General features: G+C 38.7%; 2 protein-coding genes across 5 annotated transcripts in view; both read right to left on the bottom strand.

Annotated features, from left to right (window-relative positions):
• Nucleotides 1-26,567, bottom strand: part of LOC118894312 (limbic system associated membrane protein) — a 633,564-nt gene that overhangs the window by 564,697 nt on the left and 42,300 nt on the right. The window lies entirely within an intron of this gene.
• Nucleotides 19,907-21,769, bottom strand: LOC118894464 (putative monooxygenase p33MONOX; the record flags this gene model as incomplete). Its single annotated transcript, XM_036850747.1, has 1 exon — nt 19,907-21,769. A coding segment is annotated over one exon (618 nt), but the record flags the coding sequence as incomplete, so codon positions are not given.

Genomic DNA, 26,567 nt, shown 5'->3' with positions numbered 1-26,567 from the left:
ATTGTCATAAACCCAGATGCATTCTGTGTTCAGAATTTCTGATTCAGCATTCTGTAGTCACTGGCTTCCCCATGTGTAAAACTCTATATACCTGGAGCCTTTTTAGGGCACCACCATACACTTTGGGTGATAGCAATATTTCGCTGAGAAGAAGGGCTTTAGATACAGGCCATATGAGTATGAGCAACTGATTCAGCATCACTTATCCATGATCTTCTCATTGGTAAAATGGGGTCATCAATAGCATCTACCTCCTAGGTTGCTCCTAGGGTTGCTATAGGTAGAAAAAAGATAATCCATATAAAGTGCTAAGCACAGTACTTGAACCACATGAAATTACAGTTAGCTATTATTAATATTATTACTTATATGTCAGATTAAAGTTATAAAATCTATGGTTATTAAAATCAATTAATGTTTCTTATATTTTGGTTGGCATATAATTGATGTATACCTCATTAACTGGTATTATCTAAGATTAATGATATATTCATGTAATTATGCCCTATATTTCCTTTATCTTTGTGCTTTTGCCTATCTTTATTTTCTTTGTTGACTTGATGAATAAAGAAAAGTATCACAATCTCTACCCATTTTTGCCTGCCTCCCTCATTGGTACCCTCCGGAGGCAACCAATTTAAACAGCCTGGATATATGTCTGTTCTCATATCCCTCCATGCTCATATTAACCTATACACCTATTATGGGGGTAGTGTTTAGAAAGTGGGGTCTGCACTATATAAATGACTCTGACTTAACAATGCATCGTGGACATTCTGCCACATTAATAGATTCAGATCTAACTCACTCTTATCAAAGACTGAAAAATATATCATAATATGAATATACCATATCATCTTCAAGCATTCTTCTATTGATGGATATTTGGATGGATTATAGCTTTGTTTTTTTGTTTGTTTTTATCTCTTACAACTATTATTATAGTAAACAAACACAGCGTGGACTTATAGTGTTACAACTGATAGGCTCAACGCATCAAAATCAGAATGCTAAATCAAATGTCGCTTTCTACTTTATATTTTTCATTGTACAGGGATGTAGTATAGGTACATTGAACTGAATTCTGACAAAATGGACTTAGGTTTTCAGTCTTCACTAGCACTCTTATAGAAATGTTTGCTTTATTTTAAAGGAGATATTTACTCCCTTTTTGTTTGCATCTCCCTTTTGGTTTCATCAGATCTAAATGAGTGAAGGATATTAATAAGTTGCTGAGTTCTTTCCTATAAAGCATTTCCTTTGGTCTCCCTCTCCACTAAGGATTCTCTATTGCAGATGTCCAAGTTCTCTGGGTCATTGGGAATACCCGATGAAACAGGTATTAACTACTTGACATATCTAGCACTGTGTGTTTGTGCATGTACACATTGTACACATATGCATGTGTGCATTATATGTGTATAAAAAAACATGTATATTGGTTATCTCTTGACTAAACTTTTCTCACTGAAGATTGTATAGGAGAACAAAGTGAATACAAATTGTTCATTGCTAAAAATGAAGGAAATATTAGTACTATAATGGGCATACTCTTCATTATGTCTTACAATAAAATATTTTTCCCAGGGGAAGCTGTCATTAAAGTTATATGGGAAAGAAAAGGAAAAATAAGATTCACTCTGCAAATTTTCAATTTTAGCACTACTTTTCAAAAACACATCAGCTGTATAAACTGGAGACTGCCTGGACAACAATCTATACCTGGAGGCCAAGGAGTTTTTGACAGAATTTGAAGATCTGCTATTCAAGATTTCATGGTGCTTATTGGAGAATTTATTCTTTCTAAGAAATGGGTCTTCTTTTCAGTGGTTGTTAAGTTGACTACCACAGAGGTCACCTCTTAGATGTCAATTTAATGCATCTTGATGTGTTACCATCCCTGTTATGAACACCTGCATGTGAACATCAGTGTTCCCGTTGGCCTAAGTGCCTCAGGACTACACAATATGGGCATGACTCTAAGGCAGGAGTTGGCAAACTATGACCCAAGGGCCGAATCTGGTCCATGGCCTGTTTTTTTAAAGTCTTCAAGAAAAATTTTTTTTTCATTTGTAAAATGTTGCAATTAAAGAAAAAAAGAACATGTGACATGTGGCCTACAGAATCTAAAATACTTACCCTCTATCCCTTATAGAAAATGTTTGCTGACCTTTGCTTTAAGGTAATGTTTAAATTTTTTTTTATTTTTAAAAAAATCTCCAAACTTGTTATTTGTTACAGCTTTTGCTTCTTTGGGGAGTAAAAAGTGCACTCTTTCTCAATTTGACTCAAAGGTGAAAAAGGACACAGTGCTTTACTATGCTGAGTTGCATTTGCTGAAACACACACACACACAAACACACACACACACACACACACACACACACACACACAGACAGTCTTGAAGGAAAGACTGCTTAAAAAGGGAAACGCGTAATGCAAATTCACTTTGACTATAAATGTTATTAATCTCCTTTTGCCTGCTTCCCATCAACAAAGGAGGGATAGTTATTATCGTCCCCAACTATCTCACAGGGATGTTAAAACTGAGATGAAAAGAGATCTGAGCTCTTCACTAGATGCTACACTGATCCACAGTATTGCTATGATAATATATTACTTAAGAGATTATTAATGAAAAATTATCCCACAAAAATAACTATCCTAGGAGAAAGTTTGGAGGTGGCAGTGTCACCTTGCTATGTACTTTGGAGTATGTTTTCATATCTGAAGGCTCTAACTATTTTCTCCTTCCTCCTTTAAGTCTCTATAGAGGTAAACTCCATTTCCTGTACCATTGATTACTAGTAGGTACCTTGCTTACTCAGATGTCTCATGGTTCAAAAATGAGTCATCATGGTGATAAACTTGATAAAAATGATGCCGTGGACACATAGAGCAGACATGCAAGGGAAATCCAGAATTCTATTATTTTAAAGCTAAAAGGACATTATCATCGCTTACCTAGTTCCATTATGGCTTATCTGGGTCCTTTATTCCTATAAACAGACACTGAGAGATGAAATGGCTTGCCCTTATAATAGAACCAGGATTAGGTCTTAGGGCTCTTGAGTTCTCATGCAGTATTTTTTGCAATAAAAAAGAAAAAGGAAATAGGAAGAAAAGATTAAACATGGAGCTTGGAAAACAAGAAAATGAAAGAAAAATGGAATATGTAAGTACATATTTTAAAGTATGTAGAAAATGACATATAGGATCTCTATGTGAGGAGAAATAGGAAGAAAGACTCAAAGTGGGTGGCAAACTGGCAACGTATGTTCTTATTCACCAATGCCAGGATTATCTCAGTGAACTTGCGCCAAACTGCCATGACAATAATTAGCTCCAGTACTTTGACAGATCATTATGAAAACATTAGCAGGGCATTAGTGAGAATTACCCATTTTTCACACATTGATTACATGCCACAGTTGGCTTGTTAGTGTATTGGTGCCTAAGAGCTGAGCTCTAACTAGCACTTTCCTCCTTCATCTGATATCTAAACCTGCTAACCTCAAAATAAGCCATGCAAAGGGACTTTGTTAAATAAGTACAAATCCATTTCGCTTGTTTAGGAAGAAACTCATTAATCAAACCAGAGAATTATTTGGCCCATCTCTGCTCAGCAATGCACAGTAATCCACCAACTTCCCCTTTAAGATGACCCATCATGCGTTTTAAGGACACAACCCAGCAGCACCATCCTCCACATTTTCTCTGCTTACTTCCTAGGCTGCTGCTGCTATCTCAGGTCTCAATTCAGGAAGAGGTGGCCTCTCACTTTATTGTCTTTAGTCCAAGGTATATTCCTATATTTCATCCATCTCAGTCATCAACTGCCTTGGCCTATGGAACCACTAAATCAGTTGTCCTCAACAGTCTGTACATTAGAACCACCCGGAAAGATTTCAAGGAAATGCTGACGTATGGTCCACATCCCACCCCAAATGACTCAGAATTTCTGGAAGCGGGACCTGGGCATCTGTGTTTGCTTATTTGTGTTAAGCTCACAAGATGAGTCTGGTGCACAGTGGGGGTTGGAAGTGACTGCATTTTCAAATACATATTTAGATTCATTAACCTGGAGTACTGGGTGATGTGGGGTATACAGAGGGATAAAGTTAACAAATCAGTTGGCTTATTCCCAATATTGATGAGAGATGGTGCATTGTTCTCAGTATATGTGAACAGTCTAAAATACCTAAGCAGAGAATAAGTAACTTTGAGGGGGCATTTTGTGATTATTTTTACCCTTTGCTTGCATAACACCACCTGTCCACCCACACAGAAAACACATTTAATTTTGAGTCATATATTTTAGAAGGTGCAATTCTCTCACACGATTTTATAAGTGATTATCTTTTGCTAATTTGAAGAAGTCCAGCATGGATACGCAGGGCAAAGCTCCCTCCCCCTCCCTTTCCTTCCCTTCACTTTCAAAAGCGTATGTCAAAATAACACTGACTAGAATATGTGAAATGAATTATTGAGATGCTTGGAGCTAAGCAGTCTCCGAGGCTGGTTGGATTATAGGACAAGCAGGGGTGTGTGTAAGTCACTGAGCTGTACTCAGTCATGGGGTCGGAATCTGGATCCTTTTATTTCCACAGGAAACTCAAGAAGGAGGAATAATACAAGACAAAACCAAAGAGAAAGAAGGTGAGGAGGAAGTACTCTGTTTATATGTCTCTCTCTCTCTTTCTCGCTCCCTCTACCTCTCTCTCTTTCTCTATCTGTCTGAAAAGGAAGATTGAAATTAGGCACAATTGAAATGAGCTGCACAACTTTGGCCAAGATATTTCCCATCTTCTGGATTCAGTTTCTGTATCTGCCACATGAGAAAACTGATTAAAATTCTTTTGATTCTCAGCAAGCAGTAAAGTGTTATGATTCTATGAGAAAATTTCTTAGAGTCCCAAATAGTAGGGGACACGTAAGCTGTCTTCAGCAATGTAAGGTAGACCTTTGCCATTAAAAGATTTATTTTTATACTCCCCACTACTTGAGAGAACTCTTAAAGGTGCAAGGAATATAATAAAATGTGAGCTGGCCAAGGCCAAGTTGAATCTCAAATCCAAAGAGGCTGTGCTGCAGGCAAGCTTTAAGCCGATCCAGCCTGTGCCAGCAGTGGGGTGTTCCTGTTCTGTACTCATCTTTGCAAACCTAAGGATTCACAAGGATCTCGGGTTATGTGTCTCATGATTATTAAGAGACTCTTGTAAGTCTCCTTACATTTTATAGAAATGCCTTTACTTAATATGGCTGCCTATTTTAAGATACCATCCCTCTCCAATGATCATGTGGGGACACTGAATGGAGCAAGTAATTTAAAAGATAATGAATGCCTTGGGAACTGTTTTGGGGTGTGTATTGGTTTACTAGGGCTGCTATAACAAACAGACTATTTAACTTTTTTAAAGAAATTATTTTTACACTACAGAAATTTTCTTTCTCACAGTTCTGGAGGCTAAAAGTCTGAGATCAAGGTGCTGGCAGGGTTGGTTCCTCTGAGGGCTGTGAGAGAAGGATCTGTTCCAGGTCTCTCTCCTTGGCTTGTGAATGGCCATCTTCCCCCTATGTCTTCATAACATCCTCCCTCTGTATCCAAATTTCCTCTGCTTATAAGGATAAAATTCATATGGATTAGGACCTATCCTAATTACCATATTTTAACTTGATTACTTCTGTAACCTATCTCCAAATAAGGTCACATTCTGAAGCACTGTTCTGGTTTTTTTTTATTGGGGGGACACAATTTAGCCCATAACAACAAATGTTTTATATAAACAAAGAAAGTCTTAGCAGTCAGTGATTTTAGTCGGTATGTGTACCTTGATCTTATTGAAATGTGAATTAAAGAAATCAAGCAAGGAATATTTATTATTATTGATATTAATACTAATACTATTACAAATAGATACAAATTACTGAGTACTTACCATAGGATTACCTTACATGTATTATTTTATTTAATCCTCAAAAGAATTTTGTGAAATTCTTAATATTATTTTCCTCATTTTATAGATACTAACTCAGAGAGAGGCCCAGAGTCACATAGTTAGTAAAGCAGTAGAGGCAGGTTTATAATCCATATAAATTATATGGGGGCTGGGAGCTGAGGCTCGGGCTTCGGAGGTCATACCCCAGGGAGAGGACTGGGGTTGGCTGCATGAACACAGCCTGAAGGGGGCTAGTGTGCCACAGCTAGCCGGCAGGGAGTCAGGGGAAAAGTCTGGCCCTGCCAAAGAGGCAAGAGACCATTGTTTCGGGGTGCACAAGAAGAGGGGATTGCTTCCCCATGTGCCCCCAGAAGGCAGAGCACCACCTAAGCGAGCTCCAGAGATGGGCAAGAGTCACGGCTATCAGCTCAGATCCCAAAGATGGGCATAAAACACTAACGCTGCTGCTGTTGCCACCAGGAATCCTGTGTGCAAGCACAGATCACTATCCTCACAACTTTCCTGGGAGAACACATGGCACGCCTCAGGCTGTTGCAATGTCATGTTGGTCTCTGCTGCCGCAGGCTTGCCACACATTCCAGTTATGACTACCATACCCCTCCCTCTCCCTGGCCTGAGTGAGCAAGAAAGCCCTGATCAGCCGCTGCTTTAAAACCCTCCTGTCTGGGGCAGGGACAGATGCCTGAGGGTGGCCTACATGCAGAGGCGGGTCCAAAACCAAAGCTGAACCCCAGGAGCTGGGTGAACAAAGAAGAGAGGGGGAAATTTCTCTGTGCAGCCTCAGGAGCAGTGGATTAAATCCACACAATCAACTTGATGAACCCTGTATCTGTGGAATACCTGAATAGACAACAAATATTCCCAAAATTAAGGCGGTGGACTTTGAGAGGAACTGTAGACTCAGGGTTTGCTTTCTGCAACTGATTTGTTTCTGATTTTTATGTTTATCTTAGTACAGTTTTTAGTGCTTGTTATCATTGGTGGATTTGTTTATAGGTTTGGTTGCTCTCTTCTTTTTTTCATTTTCTATATTTTTTATTTTTTTTTTACTTTTTATTTATTTAATTTAATTTTATTTTTTTCCTTTTTTTCTTCCTTTTCTTCTGAGACATGTGGCTGGCAGGATCTTGGTTGTGTGGCCGGGTATCAGGCCTGAGCCTACAAGGTGGGAGAGCCAAGTCCAGGAAACTGAAGGGCCAGAGACATCCTGGCCCTGCGTAATACCAATCAGCGAGAGCTCTCCCAGATATCTCCATCTCAACACTAAGACCCAGATCCACCCAACAGCCAGCAAGCTCCAGTGCTGGACTCCCCATGCCAAACAACTAGCAAAACAGGAACACAATCCCACCTATTAGCAGAGAGGCTGACTAAAGTTATACTAACTTCACAGACACCACGAAACACACCACCAGATGTGGTCCTGCCCACCAGAAAGACAAGATCCAGCCCTACCTACCAGAATACAGGCACTAGTCCCATCCATCAGGAAGCCTACACAAGCCACTGAAACAACCTCACCCACTAGGGACAGACACCAAAAGCAACAGGAACTATGAACCTGCAGCCTGCAAAAACGAGAACCCAAACACAGTAAGTGAAGCAAAATGAGAAGACAAAGAAACACAGAGCAGATGAAGGAGCAAGGTAAAACCTCACCAGATGAAACAAATGAAGACAAAATAGGCAGTCTACATGAAAAAGAACTCAGGGTAATGATAGTAAAGATGAGCCAAAGTCTTGGAAATAGAATGGAGGAAATACAAGAAATGCTTAACAAGGACCTAGAAGAACTAAAGAGCAAACAAACAATCATGAACAACACAATAAATGAAATTAAAAATTCTCTAGAAGGGATCAATAGCAGAAAAACGGAGGCAGAAGAACGGATATCTGACCTGGAAGATAAAATAGTGGAAATAACTACTGCAGAACAGAATAAAGAAAAAACAATGAAAAGAACTGAGGACAGTCTCAGAGACCTCTGGGACTACATTAAATGCACCAACATTCGAATTACAGGCGTCTCAGAAGAAGAGATAAAGAAAGGGTCTCAGAAAATATTTGAAGAGATTATAGTCAAAAACTTCCCTAATATAGGAAATGAAATAGTCAAGTCCAGGAAGCACAGAGATTCCCATAAAGGATAAAACCATGAAGAAACATGCCAAGACACATATTAATCAAACTATCAAAAATTAAATACAAAGAAAAAATATTAAAAGCAGCAAGGGAAAAGCAACAAATAACATACAAGGAATCTCCATAAGGTTAACAGCTTATCTTTCAGCAGAAACTGTGCAAGCCAGAAGGGAGTGGCAGGACATATTTAAAGTGAGGAAAGGGAAAAACCTACAACCAAGATTACTCTATCCAGCAAGGATCACATTCAGACTTTACAGAGAAATTAAAATCTTTACAGACAAGCAAAAGGTAAGAAAATTCAGAACCACAAAACCAGCTTTGCAACAAATGCTAAAGGAACTTCTCTAGTCAGGAAACACAAGAGAAGGAAAAGACCTACAATAACAAAGCCAAAACAATTAAGAAAATGGTAATAGGAACATACATATAGATAATTACCTTAACCGTAAATGGATTAAATGCTCCAACCAAAAGACATAGACTGGCTGAAGAGATACAAAAACAAGACCTGTATATATGCTGTCTACAAGAGACCCACTTCAAACCTAGGGACACATACAGACTGAAACTGAGGGGATGGAAAAGAGATATTCCATGCAAATGGAAATCAAAAGAAAGCTGGAGTAGCAATTCTCATATCAGACAAAACAGACTTTAAAATAAAAACTATTACAAGAGACAAAGAAGGACACTACCTAATGATCCAGGGATCAATCCAAGAAGAAGATATAACAATTGTAAATATTTATGCACCCAACATAGGAGCACCTCAATACATAAGGCAAATACTAACAGCCATAAAAAGGGAAATCAGCAGTAACATAATCATAGTAGGGGACTTTAACACCCCACTTTCACTAATGGACAGATCATCCAAAATGAAAATAAATAAGGAAACACAAGCTTTAAATGACACATTAAACAAGTTGGACTTAATTGATATTTATAGGACATTCCATGCAAAAACAACAGAATACACTTTCTTCTCAAGTGCTCATGGAACATTCTCCAGGATAGATCATATCGTGGGTCACAAATCAAGCCTTGGTAAATTTAAGAAAATTGAAATCGCATCAAGTATCTTTTCTGACCAAAACGCTATGAGACTAGATATCAATTACAGGAAAAAAACTGTAAAAAATAAAAACACATGGAGGCTAAACAATACACTCCTAAATAACAAAGAGATCACTGAAGAAATCAAAGAGGAAATCAAAAAATACCTAGAAACAAACGACAAAGAAAAGATGACGGCCTGAAACCAATGGGATGCAGCAAAAGCAGTTCTAAGAGGGAATTTTATAGCAATACAATCCTACTTCAAGAAACAAGAAACATCTCAAATAAACAACTTAACATTACACCTAAAGCAATTAGAGAAAAAAGAACCAAGAAACCCCCAAAGTTAGCAGAAGGAAAGAAATCATAAAGATCAGATCAGAAATAAATGAAAAAGAAATGAAGCAAACAATAGCAACGATCAATAAAACTAAAAGCTGGTTCTTTGAGAATATAAACAAAATTGATAAACCATTAGCCAGACTCATCAACAAAAAAAGGGAGAAACTCAAATCAACATAATTACAAATGAAAAAGGAGAAGTAACAACTGACACTGCAGAAATACAGAGGATCATGAGAGATTACTACAAGCCACTATATGCCAATAAAATGGACAACCTGGAAGAAACGGACAAATTCTTAGAAAAGTACAACCTTCCAAGACTGAACCAGGAAAAAATAGAAAATATGAAAAGACCAATCACAAGCACTGAAATTGAACCTGTGATTAAAAATCTTCCAACAAACAAAAGCCCAAGACCAGATGGCTTCACAGGCGAATTCTATCAAACATTTAGAGAAGAGCTAACACCTATCCTTCTCAAGCTCTTCCAAATTATAGCACAGGAGGAACACTCCCAAACTCATTCTATGAGGCCACCATCACCCTGATACCAAAACCAGACAAAGATGTCACAAAAACAGAAAACTACAGGCCAATACCTCTGATGAACATAGATGCAAAATTCTCAACATAATACTAGCAAACAGAATCCAACAGCACATTAAAAGGATCATACACCATGATCAAGTGGGGTTTATCCTAGGAATGCAAGGATTCTTCAATATACACTAATCAATCAATGTGATATACCATATTAAAAAACTGAAGGATAATCACTATATGATCATAGCAACAGATGCAGAAAAAACTTCTGACCAAATTCAACACCCATTTATGATAAAAACTATCCAGAAAGTAGGCATAGAGGGAATCTACCTCAACATAATAAAGGCCATATATGACAAACCCACAGCCAACATTGTTCTCAATGGTGAAAAACTGAAAACATTTCCTCTAACATCAGGAACAAGACAAGGTTATCCACTCTCACCACTATTATTCAACATAGTTTTGGAAGTTTTAGCCACAGCAATCAGAGAAGAAAAAGAAATGAAAGGCTTCCAAATCAGAAAAGAAGAAGTAAAACTATCACTGTTTGCAGATGACATGATATACATAGAGAATCCTAAAGATGCTACCAGAAAACTACTAGAGCTAATCAATGAATTTGGTAAAGTAGCAGGATACAAAATTAATACACAGAAATCTCTTGCATTCCTATACACTAATGATGAAAAGTCTGAAAGAGAAGTTAATGAAACACTCCCATTTACAACTGCAACAAAAAGAATAAAGTACCTAGGAATAAACCTACCTAAGGAGACAAAAGACCTGTATGCAGGAAACTATAAGACACTGATGAAAGAAATTAAAGATGATACAAACAGATGGGGAGATGTACCATGTTCTTGGAATGGAAGAATCAACATTGTGAAAATGACTCTACTACCCAAAGCAATCTAGAGATTCAATGCAATCCCTATCAAACTACCAATGGCATTTTTCACAGAACTAGAACAAAAAATTTCACAATTTGTATGGAAACTCAAAGACCCTGAATAGCCAAAGCAATCCTGAGAAAGAAAATCAGAGCTGCAGGAATCAGGTTCCCTGACTTCAGACTATACTACAAAGCTACAGTAATCAAGACAGTATGGTACTGACACAAAAGCAGAAATATAGATCAATGCAACAAGATAGAAAACCCAGAGATAAACCCACGCACATATGGTCACCTTGCGTTTGACAAAGGGGGCAAGAATATACGATGGAGAAAAGACAGTCTCTTCAATAAGTGGTCCTCGAAAAATGTACAGCTACATGTAAAAGAATGAAATTAGAACATTCCTTAACACCATACACAAAAATAAACTCAAAATGGATTAAAGACCTAAAGGTAAGGCCAGACACTATCAAACTCTTAGAGGAAAACATAGGCAGAACACTCTATGACATAAATCCCAGCAAGATCCTTTTTGATCCACCTCCTAGAGAAATGGAAATAAAAACAAAAATAAACAAATGGGGCCTAATGAAACTTAAAAGCTTTTGCACAGCAAAGGAAACCAACCATAAACAAGATGAAAAGACAACCCTCAGAATGGGAGAAAATATTTGCAGACGAAGCAACTGACAAAGGATTAATCTCCAAAATATACAAGCAGCTCATGCAGCTCAATAACGAAAAAACAAACAACCCAATCCAAAAATGGACAAATGACCTAAATAGACATTTCTCCAAAGAAGATATACAGATTGCCAACAAACACATGAAAGGATGCTCTACATCACTAATCATTAGAGAAATGCAAATCAAAATGGCAATGAGGTATCACCTCACACTGGTCAGAATGGCCATCATCAAAAAATCTACAAACAATAAATGCTGGAGAGGGTGTGGAGAAAAGGGAAGCTTCTTGCACTGTTGGTGGGAATGTAAATTGATACAGCCACTATGGAGAACAGTATGGAGGTTCCTTAAAAAACTAAAATTAGAACTACCATGTGACCCAGCAATCCTACTACTGGGCATATACCCAGAGAAAACCATAATTCAAAAAGACACATGCACCCCAATGTTCATTGCAGCACTATTTACAATAGCCGGGACATGGAAGCAACCTAAGGGTCCATCGACAGATGAATGGATAAAGAAGATGTGGCATATATAGACAATGGAATATTACTCAGCCATAGAAAGGAACAAAATTGAGTTATTTGTAGTGAGGTGGATGGACCTAGAGTCTGTCGTACAGAGTGAATTAAGTCAGAAAAAGAAAAACAAATACCATATGCTAACACCTATATATGGAATCTTAAAAAAAAATGGTTTTGATGAACCCACGGGCAGGACAGGAATAAAGACGCATACGTAGAGAATGGACTTGAGGACCCGGGGACGGGGAAGGAGAAGCTGGGACGAAGAGAGAGAGTAGCATTGACATAGATACACTACCAAATGTAAGATAGCTAGTGGGAAGCAGCTGCATAGCACAGGGAGTTCAGCTAGGTGCTTTGCGACCACCTAGAGGGGTGGGATAAGGAGGGTGGGAGGGAGGCACAAGAGGGAAGGGATACCGGGATATACATATGCATATAGCTGATTCACTCTGTTATACAGCAGTAACTAACACAATATTGTAAAGCAATTAAACTCCAATAAAAATGTTAAAAAATAAATAAATAAATTAATTAATTAAATAAAATAAACAGACCAAATATCCACTGGTGTGGATTTAATATAGATTTTTACACTATGTGGGGACTTAGACTTGATTACTTCAAAATGATCCTCCAAGTCAAAAATTCTATGTGTCTCCTTCATTCATTTTTTTAATATACATTTAGTTGCATTCAGCAACATTCACTGATACTATCCCATACCAAACATAGATCGAGGGTTCCTGGTTTTCACAGATAAATAAAAATGTAGATAACATAACCTAAGTAAACAGTCATACGAATTAAAAGTTACAATCCAGTGGGGTATATCCTGTGTTGAGACTAAAGGTGATACAGTTTTATGACGAAATAATTGTCTATTCCTCCAGGATCAATTAGAGAAGACTTCACATAGGTAGAGCTTGAGTAGGATCTTCAAGGATGGGGCCAGAGTTTCAGGCAAAGAGAAGAGGTGAGTTAAGAGCATTCCAGAGAGGGAAAGCCACGTACAAAGACAAGGAAACATTAAACAACATGGTGCATTTGAGATAATGAAGCAGTTCTGTAAATTTGGAAAGGAATAGGGGAGGGAAATGGACAAAGAAAGAAAAAGCAAGGACCATGCTATGAAGTAAGGACAATATCCATATTTTGCAGGCAACAGGGAGCCCGTGAAGTGTTATCCTCTCTGCAGTAGATTCTTCCAGTGCTCTGCCCATATCCCTTCGTATCCCCTACCATTTTCACGAATATTGTCTCCAAATGAGGTGCGCTTAGAACAGCCAGCACCTGAGGCTCTGTCAAGTGGGCTGTCCTCAGGCTGCTAGAGGATTTTGGTTTTGTTTCTGTTTTGCCTAAATATATAGAGCTCTTGAAATGGCCCGGAATTTCTGTCCCTCCCCCAATAAAGCCATTAACCAATGCTTCTAGGTGCTGGAATATAAACACTCAGGCCCTCTTACTACAGTCAGGACAACTTGAAGGTATGCCTTACCCACTGGGATTTTGCATTATACTGTATTCTCACTTGCTATTCTTCCCCTCCAATTCCCACTCTCCTATTCCTCTACTGGTTTTTCCTGTAAATGTTTTCCTGATATGTCACTTTGACACAATTCCTCATTTCAGGGTCTATTTTGGGGGAGCCCACCCTAAGACATCCTTTTAATTTATAGCTGTGAGCTATTAAAGTGAATCTGTAGAGAAACTGTCTCATTGATAAACTATAAAGCCATGGTGAAATGGGAAATCTGTTTCTAATTAGCTTAAGGTGTATTGCCAGTTTGGTGGCATTAAGAATAGATGAGATTATACACTTATTTTTTTGCCTGGAACAGCAAGGAAGCGAGGCTTTAGTTGTTACATTTGCACTGGAGCGCTGTTTCATGAACTTGTCCTGGGTTGAAACTGACGCTATTACGGCTGGAGGACTGGTGAATCTTGTCCTCTGACTCCCAGTGCTTAGGGCTCTAAGTTACCCTTTACGCAAATGTTTTTGTTTCCTTTCCATATTCCTCTCTTTACTGGGGAAAGTTAATTTTAACCCCAGATATATCAGATTAGAGGACAATCAAATAAGCGGGAAGCTTCTTACAGCAGCAATCATCCAGGGTCTCTTTATCAGTAGCATCTCCCTAGTCCCGAACCACTCTTTCTCTTATGGTTATTTCACTGTAAGCAAGAAAAGGCTCAAACTCCTCAAGCATGAGAGGCAACTAAATGATAATTAATTTTTGATATGTGTACACATTATCCATAATTATAATAATAACATTGAGAATAATAATCATAGAGTCCATTAATGCACCTAAATCCTGTGTTCCCTCTGCTGCTCCTGGCCTGGGACCCAAGACCAATTCTGTCAATACACCTAGAGCTTTAGTAATGTTCTGCCCTGAAAAATGACACCTTGCCCCCTGCCCTCCCCCACACACACAAATTCTTCCATATAACGGATGCCAGCCTGCTGTAATTTTAACTCATTAAAGCATGACTCAGCCCAGCCCCCTCATTATGCTCACTTTCTAATTACCAGGACTGGACAATTTTAGAAAGAAAGAAAAACCACACACTGAGATCTTTGATGCTTGATACTGAGTGACTTTTTATTCTGGTCGTGACACTTTCTTCCTCGCAACTCCTCACCCCATTCCACTTTCCTCAGTTTTTTGAACTAATTATGTGTTTTTCCTCCCAAATCCATAGCAAGAAGACATAATCCCTCAGCAAGATTTAATATGCAAAATCTTTCCCCCTCATTCCTCATCCTTTCCTTCATCATTAGCTCTTCTAAGCCCATTGGCTGCCAACATATAGTTGCATTTTTATCAACTGACAATGACTTAGCAAAGAGATCTCAAATCCACTTATTTCCAAATATTACTGAGTGCTAGGTACCAGCTTCCTACCAAGCGGGCCATCTCTGTCCTTTGTTCTCATTTCTACAGTTCCTTTCCTCTTTATAATCACTATTTCCCTCTATTTTCTATTCCTTCTGTCATTCTGTTTTTTTTTTTTCTTTTTACCCTCACTTCTACCCTGCTTCACATGTAGTGACTTGTACATTCATTTCCTTTACTGAAAATAAAATAAGAACTTCAAAGAGGCATGAATGATCTCTCCTGTTTTAATAATTAAAGATGAATCCGCCACAAAACTCGCTCTGCTGTTCCCAGTGTTCACATTAGATCAGAAATGGCATTTTTTAGCCCCAAAAGAAATATATCAGAGTAGTTCCCACCCTGAAATACATGGCACGAAGCCCAGCTTTTCCCTGGAACCAGCATGTTACCAATGGGTCTATTTCAAAGTAAGTGTAGTCAGAATATGGGAAGGAGAATTTGATAGTGTCTGATAATTCACAATTTAACAGCTAAGGAAAGGCAGCTTATTATTAAATGCAAATAAAAATGAAATGAAGTCCAGCTGTCTGGGTGCAGATAGAAATTACACAAAGCCCATAAGCCACTCTGGAGATCTCAACTAGTAGACAGAACAGAGCTCCGGGAGCTGCCAGCAAGCACAAATCCCTTCTTTGAAGGGAATTGCATCCCGTATTATCTCCAGAGAAAGACTAAGATTATTCAGTCTGCTTGGAAAACTAAGGTGTGACTAGAAACAGGGCAAGTACAGCCACTTCGTGGATGGCAAAGATGTTTTGAGTTTTAAAGTATTTTAACCTCCTTAGTTCCTACTGTTACCTTCCTCTTCTTCCGGATGGTTTTTACTGGCCAATGGAAAGTTACCTATTTTCTTACAGGGTGGAAAGACAGCCTTCCTAGAGCAAAAGATATATTTTGCCCCAGACTATCCAAAGGCATAACATTAATATGAATGCTTCCTGGGCTTCCCTGGTGGCACAGTGGTTGAGAGTCTGCCTGCCAATGCAGGGGACACGGGTTCGAGCCCTGGTCTGGGAAGATCCCAAATGCCGCAGAGCAACTGGGCCCATGAGCCACAACTACTGAGCCTGCGCGTCTGGAGCCTGTGCTCCGCAACGAGAGGCCGCGACAGTGAGAGGCCCGCGCACCACGATGAAGAGTGGCCCCCGCTCGCCGCAACTAGAGAAAGCCCTCGCACAGAAACGAAGACCCAACACAACCAAAAATAAATAAATAAATAAATAAGGAAGCTTTTGGGGCTTCCCTGGTGGCGCAGTGGTTGAGAATCTGCCTGCTAATGCAGGGGACACGGGTTCGAGTCCTGGTCTGGGAAGATCCCGCATGCCGCGGAGCGGCTGGGCCCGTGAGCCACAACTACTGAGCCTGCGCGTCTGGAGCCTGTGCCCCGCAAAGGGAGGGGCCGCGATAGTGAAATGCCCGCGCACCGCGATGAAGAGCGGTCCCCGCACCGCGATGAGGAGTGGCCCCCGCTTGCCGCAACTAGAGAAAGCCCTCGCACGAACCGAAGACCCAGCACAGCCAAAAATGAATAAATAAATAAAAAAATAAAATAAAAAGTAGCTATAAAAAAAAAAAAGCTTTTATTTAAATATATATATATATATATATATGAATGCTTCCTAATGGTCACAAGTATAAACTTGAGAACATGATAATAATTTCATATAAGCTGTTCTTATATACCTTTGTTAGGTCTATTTATATTTTAAAACAATGGAAGTATTTCAAAGCTATGGAATTAGACACCTTTTTTTTTTATCAATTAGCTTCAGGGCTCTGATGGACAATATTTTGGAGGAAGTACTAAAGCTGGATTTGCAAAACTGAATAAATTCAACGTGGCTACCTGATTCATTTACTGAAAACAGTGCATTGCGTATGTTATTCACTAACTCAAAAAATCTCTATGGATACTTTTTACCAGGTCAAGTTCATGTCACTTCTTCAGCAGTTCTATATCTTGTGACTTAAGTTGGGATTTCCATACATCCATCCTAGACACATGAGAAGATCTCACCTGTGTTTCAAGAGTTTTGTGTTGTTCCTACTTCCTACCTTCTGGGCCCGGGATACCTCTCCCCTTCATAACCACTAAAATTCAACAAATGCTTCAAAGCCACTTCAAATCCTGTCTTCCCTCTGGACCCTTCCCTGAATGTACATCTCCCTTCTCTGAGGAATGATTGTACCTACTTTCACCAGCACTCGTTTTGGTAGTCACATACTTTGTAAATACACTACATCTACTGATTGCATTGCTTGTTAATTACTTTTATGTATCTATCACGTCAGACTATTAGATTATACATTTCTAGAAAGCAAAGATGATATTTTAGAGCTACTTTCTATTTTCTATAGTATCTATCATTACATCCATCCTGCACATCTCCCACTGGAATCTAGACTTCTTTATACATCCATCTACTCAACATCTCCCCTTGGAAGTCTAATAGGTAATCAAACTTACTATATCAAAAACAAAACCCTCCATCTTTTCCCTCTAAAATCTGCCCCTCACATTGTTTTCTTTATCTCAATTTTTAGAAGCTCCATTCTCTCAGTTGTTCATGCCAAAACACCTTGGATCATCTTTCTGTCATACTCCATGTCTCATCCATCATGAAATCATATCACTTCTATCATCAGAACAAATCCTAAAAATGATCACTTCTTCTACTTCCACTGCTATTGCTTTTGCCAAGTCATCAACATCTCTCTCCTATTATAATATTATTACAATATGTGAATTGGTCTTCTTGCTTCCATCCTGCACGTTGCAATCCATTCTCAACATAGGAGCAAGGAGGTCCTTTGGAAACACAAGTCAGATCATGTCATTCATCTTCCTAAGTCCCTCCAATGGCCTCACATTTCAGAGTTTGCATCAAAGTCTTAACAGGGTAAGTGTAAAGGTCTTAACAGTGACCTATAAATCCCTATAGACCTGGCATTCCATTATCTCTTTGGCCTCATCTCTTTCTCTTTCCACCACTCCCTCCACTTCAGCACACTAGCCTCCTTGCTATTCCTAGAATGGTCCAGGCAAGCTTATGCCTCAGGGTCTTTTCATTTGCTGTTCCTTCAGCCTGGAGTGCTTTTCTCTATTTAAATTGCACCCACATACACCTTTGGCAATACACCTTTAGATACTTCTTTCCACTTAATTTTTGTTCTCCACAGTACTTATGATTATCTAACATACTAAAATGTTTACTTATTTATTTCTATTATTGTCTTTCTCCCTCCACTAGAACATAAACTTCTTGTGAGCAGGTATTTCTGTGTGTCTTGCTCACTCTTCTAATGCCCAGTGCTAGAATATTTCCAGGCAAGAAGTGGATGCTCAATAATTATTTTGATAAAGACATGAACGAATGAATAAACAGGCAGGAAATATAGTCTTCCTAAATGTGTAAGTCCTTATTAAATTAGTACAGTATAAAATAAATGGGAATTGCTCTGAAAAAAATATCAGAGAAAGGTACTACTCAAAGAAAGTGCATTTCTCCTCTGGCATGGATAGTTGTGTGTGCCCCACCAAGACTAAGAGTGGTAGGCTCCAGGCCAAACTCACACACTGATTACCTACATAACCTCAGGAAAGTCCTGGAATTCTTCTTGCCTTGGGTACACATCCGTAAACCTGTTATGATGCCTGCCTTTGACCTGAGGGTTTATATGTTGTTTTGTAAATTTTTCTCATGCTGTCTTCTCTGTGAATATTTAAGTGCTAAAATAGAGTTGAATATCTCTTTTACATATCATTCTATAACCTGGTAGTGGGCATATGATACAGGATTGGTGAATAAAATAATCGTTATTATCCCAAAGTTTATAATCTGATGTAAAAAAACCAAGTAAAGAACTGTGAACCATACATTTAAAACATAAAATAAAGGCAAATTAGCTTTTGTAATACTACATTATAATCCTGAGCTTGACAATTATATCCTCAATACAATAACAATGACTCATTCATAGTATTTGCTCAATAGATGTTCACTGAATAAAAAGACAGTAAAAAAAAAAAAAAAAACATATATAACTTACTGTTGAGAGTGAGTGCTCATTCAGGAGGAGATAAATGAGGAGAGGGAAGATGCTATGAGATGACCAAGTGTGATCAGGGACATTGTGTCTCTTACTTTTACTCTTACTCTTACTTATGAGTTGCCTCATAAGGCTCCAGGAAGGATACAGGGATTTAAGAATTTTTGTTTATTTTAATGAAAAAAAAAAAAGATGGCCCTTGGACCATAATAATCCTTATACTACATAGGAAAATCACCGAAAGAATGAATGTGTTTGGAGAAACTTTAGAAACATGTATTTAAGAAGGGTGAAGAAGGAAATTTAGTAACTGCTAGAATCAGAGAAGAGGTCTTTAATTTAGAAGGTAAGCATTTTGAATATTATCTCAGTATAAAAGGACTATTCATGTATTATATATCAGCCTCTGCACTAGATGCTAGAGATGAATGAAACATCACTGTTCTCAAGGAACTGGAAATATTTAGAGGGAGAAGCATAATGAAATTAAATGAATCCAACAGACAGTGTTGAGTATATAAGGATTACCTAACTGAGACCACTGGTGGGTCAAGGAAGGCTTCGTCGAGGGAGTAAAAGCTGGAATAGAGACTGAAGGAAGAGTTGGAGTTATACAGAGTAAGGGCTGGAAAAAGAACTGTGAAAGAGAAAATGGCACATTGGAGGACATGGAAGAAGGTCAGTGTAGTTGAATTTCAAATGGAATGGAAAGCAAGAGGAAGGCAGGGGGGAAAGAAGAAGGTAGGCAGAAGATAATTTTATTTTATTTTATTTTTTTTTTTGAAAGTAGTAAGGATTTTTATTGTCAAAACAAGTTAAGAGATACAAGCATAACAGAAGACACAAATAAATTAACTGTTCTGATCATTTTAGACTCCAGGGCATCTCTGTGGGAAGGTCAGCTCAGCTCCTTGTGTAGACACCATACTGTCCAAAGCAAAAGACAGCAGGAATTTGAGACAGTGTTCAAGACAATGATTGAACATGTACACAGCGAGGAGAAATGAAAAGGTGGTTCCCCTCATCCCTTTCCTCAGTGAGGTACGTGTTTATAAAGGTATGAGGCTCATTTGGGGGGAAATGATTGCATACAGAAAATTTTTTAATTCTTCCACCTCCCAGGAAAAAATTTTTCAGGCCCTGGCCTGAACAAGAAACTCAAAATAGGGTGACACTAGTTTCATATGAACCGCAAGACTATACTCGAACTGCAGTTGCCGCCTCCTTTAAGAAAGTTTAACATCCATTTATCTATACCAAACCAGTAGACTGGATTTTCTCCCTTAGGAAGTTTTCAACCAAATGGGAGTTAAAGTAATCTCACTTTAAAGTGCAACAAAGGATATGTAAGGCTAGTGTTTGTTCTGTGACACACAAAAGAGAAGCATCCCTCCAACAGCACTGGCCCAAGAGGTACTACAGTAAGAACTGGCTGCAGGACAAAGTGATCCATGAGGTCTACCAACAAGCAAGGAGATTCCGGTTTCAGCAGAAAACAGAGGGGATCCCTGCCAAGGCTGGCTCCTAACTATACCCAGATCTCAAACAGATCCTGGGTCCCCATAACTGACAAGGCTGGAGCACACAGTGCCAGCACAGCCAAGAGGGCCAAAGTCGTCTAAACTAGTCAGTGAACGCCTCTACGCCATGATTTGTCCATGCGCACATGGACAGTGGTAAAGGAATCAAGAAGCCTTGGTTTTGGAACAACACAAACATTATTTACCTAGTAAGTAATGATCAAAGTTCTTGTGTAGGGTAAATGATACAAAAATACGTAATGAGGTCCCCATACATCACTGCAGAGGTTTAGTCTAACTTTAAATTAAAGCAGTACAAAATGGCTTCTTCCACACAAGGACAAGCTTTGCACTAATGTTTCTCAAAAACCAATTATGTCTCCAGCTCTAGCCTCAGTTTGAGAGATTTTTAAAAAGAGAAAACAAAACTTTTCCTATGTCAGAGCCAAGGTAAAGGGGAGCTGGGCTCAAGACATCTCTATCCAGAGTCCCTGGAACAGAAAGAGCTCTAGAAGCCAGTGGGTGTGAGAACATTCAAGTCCCGCGGTTTTAGATTGTGGGCCCGCGGCAGCTGTTTCTTCCCTTCTATCACTGGGATATCCATTTGGGGTGGCTTGAACACTGCTGGATCCTCGGCCATTCGGGTGGCCTGCGTGCGAATCAGTTCCATTGGAGAAGGCTTCTGGGCTCCTTTGTAGGCCTGGATGGCAAAACCTCCTGAATCAGACCTCTGGAGGGATCTTGGTCCAAAGAGGCTCCATTTATCTGCCGAGCTTCTGTCTTTCTCCCCGCTTCCAGAATCCATGGTGCTAAGATTGGGGCCAGGTAAGGCTATGGAAGAACCAGAAGTGAACCAGCCTCTGGGCTTCTGCTTAGGGGACGAGTGGGGGCTGCTGCTTGGGGTGGACTGGGTGGAGGCCGGCTGCTTCTCCTCTCTTGTTATCTCTCCGCTCTGGAGCTTTAGTTTGTGGAGTGCTTCTGCCACTCGAAGGTACTTGGTCTCCTCGGTGGTGAGGCCCTTGTGGGGTGTGTAGCCAGCATCTCTCAGCCCTGCCTGTTGCTCAAAACGCTGAATGCTTTCCTGGGTCTGTTCAGAGTGAAATGATGTGACGATTATGCTGACAGACAGATATTAATGAGGAACATTGTTCAGCTGCTGCAAGTTAGCAAAGCTGCTCGGGAAGAGTCCATCCATTCCAGAGGTTCTGTTTTTCCGCCGCCGCGGAGCCGCCTGCGGCCCGAGCTCCGGCACTAAAGAGGCTCCGAGGACCCACGTCTCTCGAGAGGCTGTGGCGCACTCGGGACCCAAGCCATGGTGTGAGCGGCGCTGTGCCCGTGGCGACACAGAAGGCCTCAGACACCAAACAGGGAGGGACCCAGAAGATAATTTTAAATGAGACTGGGGAAGTGGATAAGTACGGGCAAGATTACAAAGAATGTTTGCCTAAAATTCTATTTTTATTCTAAGAATAATAGGGAACAATTGAAGTATTATAAGAAAAGCAATGATATAATTAAAGTAGAATCTGCATTTAGAAAGCTCTGCCTACAGTATGTGGAATAGATTAGCAAGACAATACTGAGCACTGAAGCCAGATGAAGCCTCTTTCAATGATACAAGCAGGAAATAACATAGGTCTGGGTATGCGTAGGGATGATAGGGGAGGAAAACAAGGAAGACAGATTTGAGAGATGTTAAAGAAGTGAAACTGGTGAAACACTGTAGAAAACATAAGACAGAGGAAAGGTAATGAGGCAAAGTGGTTAGGATCAGATGGAGATGAGCAGCACTAGAAATGGGCAATCCAGCAAAACTTCAGATGAGGACTGGTGATAGAACAGAGGCTTTGTCAGTATGGAGGGAAAAACCCCAGCTAGCCATGAGAAATATGGTGCCTGGGTCTTCCTTTCTGACTCTGGGGGTTGAAGTCACATGCTCTGTGGAGTCATGGAGAGAAAGAATTCCTTTTGATCCACGAGTTTGTACCTCACTGAGCAAAATCTACTGACCAGTCTATGTGAATTACCAACTCTGACATTTCACTGCCATTCATGTCCAAACTTTGTCTTGGACTCATTTAGGTAGAACGAATTAGCAAGATATGGCAAGAGACTGTGTATTTAGAGTGCTGGGTGTATGTGTTCCTTGCTGGCCAGAAGTGAGGAAAGGAAATAGAAGAGTAAAGAAAAGATGCAAAATTAAAGTATTAAAGCTGAATTCTGGCTCAGATCATTTTTCTATGTTTCATTCCTTCTGAACTACTCAGGAAAATCTCTGGACTGAAGATTAAGGGGGGACTAACACTTTCCACAAATTTCAAAAAAAGTTCTTCAATTTCTTTGCTTTCCCCATATATTCCAGAAGAAACTAGCTGGCTAATTTATTTTGTTCTTACTTTGCATTGCTGGCATATAATCTTCTGATGAGAAGATTTTCCTCTCCTCCAACAGCCTTAGTTCACCACTGGAGATGTCTCAACATTTGACATTGTCATCCTAAAAGCTAGGTGCTCTTCCACACCTAGCTTGCCAACATCAGTACCACTTTAGTCACTTTTGACCTTGATCCTGTTAGACACCACTTTTTTTCTGGTGCATTTTTTTTCATATTCCACTTTTGACTCCTTCTTTAGTAATTTATTTGCTTTTCTTTAGATCTCTGCGATGGTTGATCCTATTGCTATAGTCACCTGTGTATCATGGGATGGGCCTACAAGCAAATAATGTCCCAACTCCTCACCCTCACCTTTAGAAAGGAATTATATAAGTATAGGTCCTCCAAGAGAAACTCACCAATAACAGTGCTATAGCTCTGCTCTAGCCTTGTATTTTCCTTGGCTAACCCTGGCCTCCAGGACATCTGGGACATGAGCAAGGTAAGGTAAATTATTGGTCACTTAATATTCCTCTGTACTTTATCACATGCTGAATATCTCAAGAGTTTCCATATAAAATCCAGGAAACACTGGTTAGGTGAAAGTTTGTTGCACTGTATTCTACATTTTTACATCACCCTACACCCTCCCTTGCTGACTTGATCGTCTCTTCTAATCCTTCAAAAATCATGTCAAATCTTCTCTTGCAAATCATACCTAACCAGGTCCCGACTCTTCTTTTGTGCAGAATTAGGGTTTTTTTCCTCTGAATAGCTCAGAGTAAAGCAGCTCATACTAGTAATTAATTCACTATTCATGGACAAGAAGCCAAGTAAAGGTTACATATGTTCTGCCATATAATATCATATACATATACATATATATATAAAGTTGTACAAGTCTGTTCACTCTGTAGATTATGATCTTGAGATCAGAGGCTTAGTCATTATTTTTGTGTCCTCACTGCCTAGAACTACACTTGACATGTAGTAGGTAGTTAATATTTTTATGAAAAGGATTAAACTACTTGCCACTCCATGAAGAATCTTATTTCATGCTTCCATTGCCCAATATAGAAAACAAAAATAGAAAATTCAACCACTCTCATTTTTCAATAATACACTTCACTCTGTCATTGTGGGAAACATTTGATGACTCATAACCTACATATACTATAAAAGCAGCTGATATGATGCTATTTTAAAGTGATAATCATGTATTTTATTTGTGATTGCGCATGTTAGGGCTAAAAAACAAATTTAGGCTAATATGTCTAAATAGCGGATAGACATTAGCACATCCACTCATTAAGGTACTGTTTGCATTTCTATCATGATGAATGATCATTTTCCATTTAAGAAAGATTTGACTCTTCCTGAAAACTGTCATCATGTAGAACTGCTGACTGAGGACAGGCCTGGCTAGGAAAAACAAAACGTGTGCACATTACTTACACCACTCTGATTTAAGAGCAGCTTATCTTAATACCTCAATGACTAGAAGGAAATTTTTTTTTAAATACTAGCAAAAAATATCCCTAAGATCTTTGTTTAAACAAAAAAGTCATTTTAGTTGCTTACAGAAGGATAAACATAACCATGATCCTAAATTAATTTTTAAATAGATTATTATTTAATAAATTATTATTTATTATTTTTAACTAATTAGATTATTGTTGTTTATTATTCATTTATTATTATTTAAATAATTAGATTATTATTTATTGATTTATTAAATCAAATTAAGGATATATATACATATGTGTGTGTATATATATGTACATATATATATATAACTGAGTTGATTTATTTACAGTATGTACTATAATTACCTTCAGTTTAAAAAAATAAATCTATTATGTGAAATACTAGATGCTATAAAACCCCATCTAATGCTTACTGTGCCTCTATTCAGCATTCCTGTATATACCTTGCACTCTGTCCTGACTTAGTGGACATACGCGTGTTTCACTTGTGCATTAAATACATCTTTACGCTTTTCATCTGCTTCTTGCCTTCAGGGACTGCTTCTTTCTTATCCACCTGTGTTTCAAGTGGAAGCTGCCAAACACATTACTCCCAGTCTCTGGCCTCAACTGTTAGCACAGGATCCAGATATGGCTAATCACTGTATCTTATTTTTCTGATCACAGTGATTACTCCAGAGAGGGCATGAAACCTAAACCAAGTCCATCAGTCTCCTCCAAGGTAGGGTGATTAAATAAGTTATTGCCCAAACTGGGCTTAATGAGAGTGAAAGAGAGGGTTATTAATAGTTATGCTGGGACAAGAGGCTTGCAGACAGTTTCCTAGACCACAAACAGAGACTAATGGTACCCTTCCTCCCAGAGGTTTTCGGGATGGTGCTGGCATGGAAAGTTTTCTCTCCTTTATGGTCATAGCTCTATAAATATGGGTGTAAGCCCAGCACTGCCAGCAACCCTGTGGTCCTCTGATATGTAGAAAAAGTCAATGAGCAGCCTGGAAGAAAAAAGCCAAAAATGAGAAAAGGTGAAGATAGGAGGTAGAGGGAAAGAAAATAAGAGATGGTGCACATAAATTAGAAAATTAGATCCCACTGCATCCTGAAGACATTTTCATTCATATCCCTAGAGATAATTATTTTTTCTTAAGCTAGCAGGAGTTTGGTTTGGTTACCTGCAAAACTCTAAATAAAAGGGGCATTGTAGGCCATCTAGCTCAAGTCCCTTATTTTATAGATAAGTATACTAAGGCCCACAGAGGTTAATTAATTATCCAAGGGTCTCCAAATATTTACAAGTGGGCATATGACTCAGGTCTTTGTCTTTTCTTCTATTTTTCTTTATATATGTAACATTTCTTCTATATCACCCTAGAATTATGATTTTATTATTTCATATGTGCATATAGTCAGCATTTCAAGAGAAGTCTGTGGCTGCTTTTATTTATCTTTCTTTTTTAAAATTAAATTTTATTGGAGTATAGTTGATTTACAATGTCGTGTTAATTTCTGCTGTACAGCAAAGTGAATCAGTTATACATATACATAAATCCACTCTTTTTTTAGATTCTTTTCCCATATAGGTCATTACAGAGTGTGGCTCCTTTAAAGAAAACTTCTTAATACACTTCCTATATCCCTAATCCAATGAAAATTTAATAAATACTTCTAGAATTAATAACCAATAAATGAATGAAATTCAGCACTTCACAGTCTGCCTCTGAGTTTCTAATGACAAAAATGGACAAAAAAATAATAATTTCTGTACATGTGCACCAATGGGTAAATTTTCATTATAAAGTTTAAATGCTTCCAAAAACACATACTTCTGCAAGTATTAACTATGTGCATATGTGAATGATTATGAAATTATAACAAGAACAACCAGCCTCCTTGAGATAATGGTGCTCATTTGGGAGATGAAAGACATCTCATCTAGGGGATAGTAACTTACAGTTTAGAGAATAAAACATGTAACAGAACGAAATCTCCATGAGGATAGATACCATTTCCATCTCAATAACTGCTGTCAGGAAAGGCAGAATAAGGACTGGAGAACTCCACTTG

Source organism: Balaenoptera musculus, chromosome 4, assembly GCF_009873245.2.
Source record: "Balaenoptera musculus isolate JJ_BM4_2016_0621 chromosome 4, mBalMus1.pri.v3, whole genome shotgun sequence".
NCBI lineage: Eukaryota > Metazoa > Chordata > Mammalia > Artiodactyla > Balaenopteridae > Balaenoptera > Balaenoptera musculus.
Note: the sequence above shows the minus strand (reverse complement) of the source record. Positions and strands in the feature narration are given on the sequence as shown.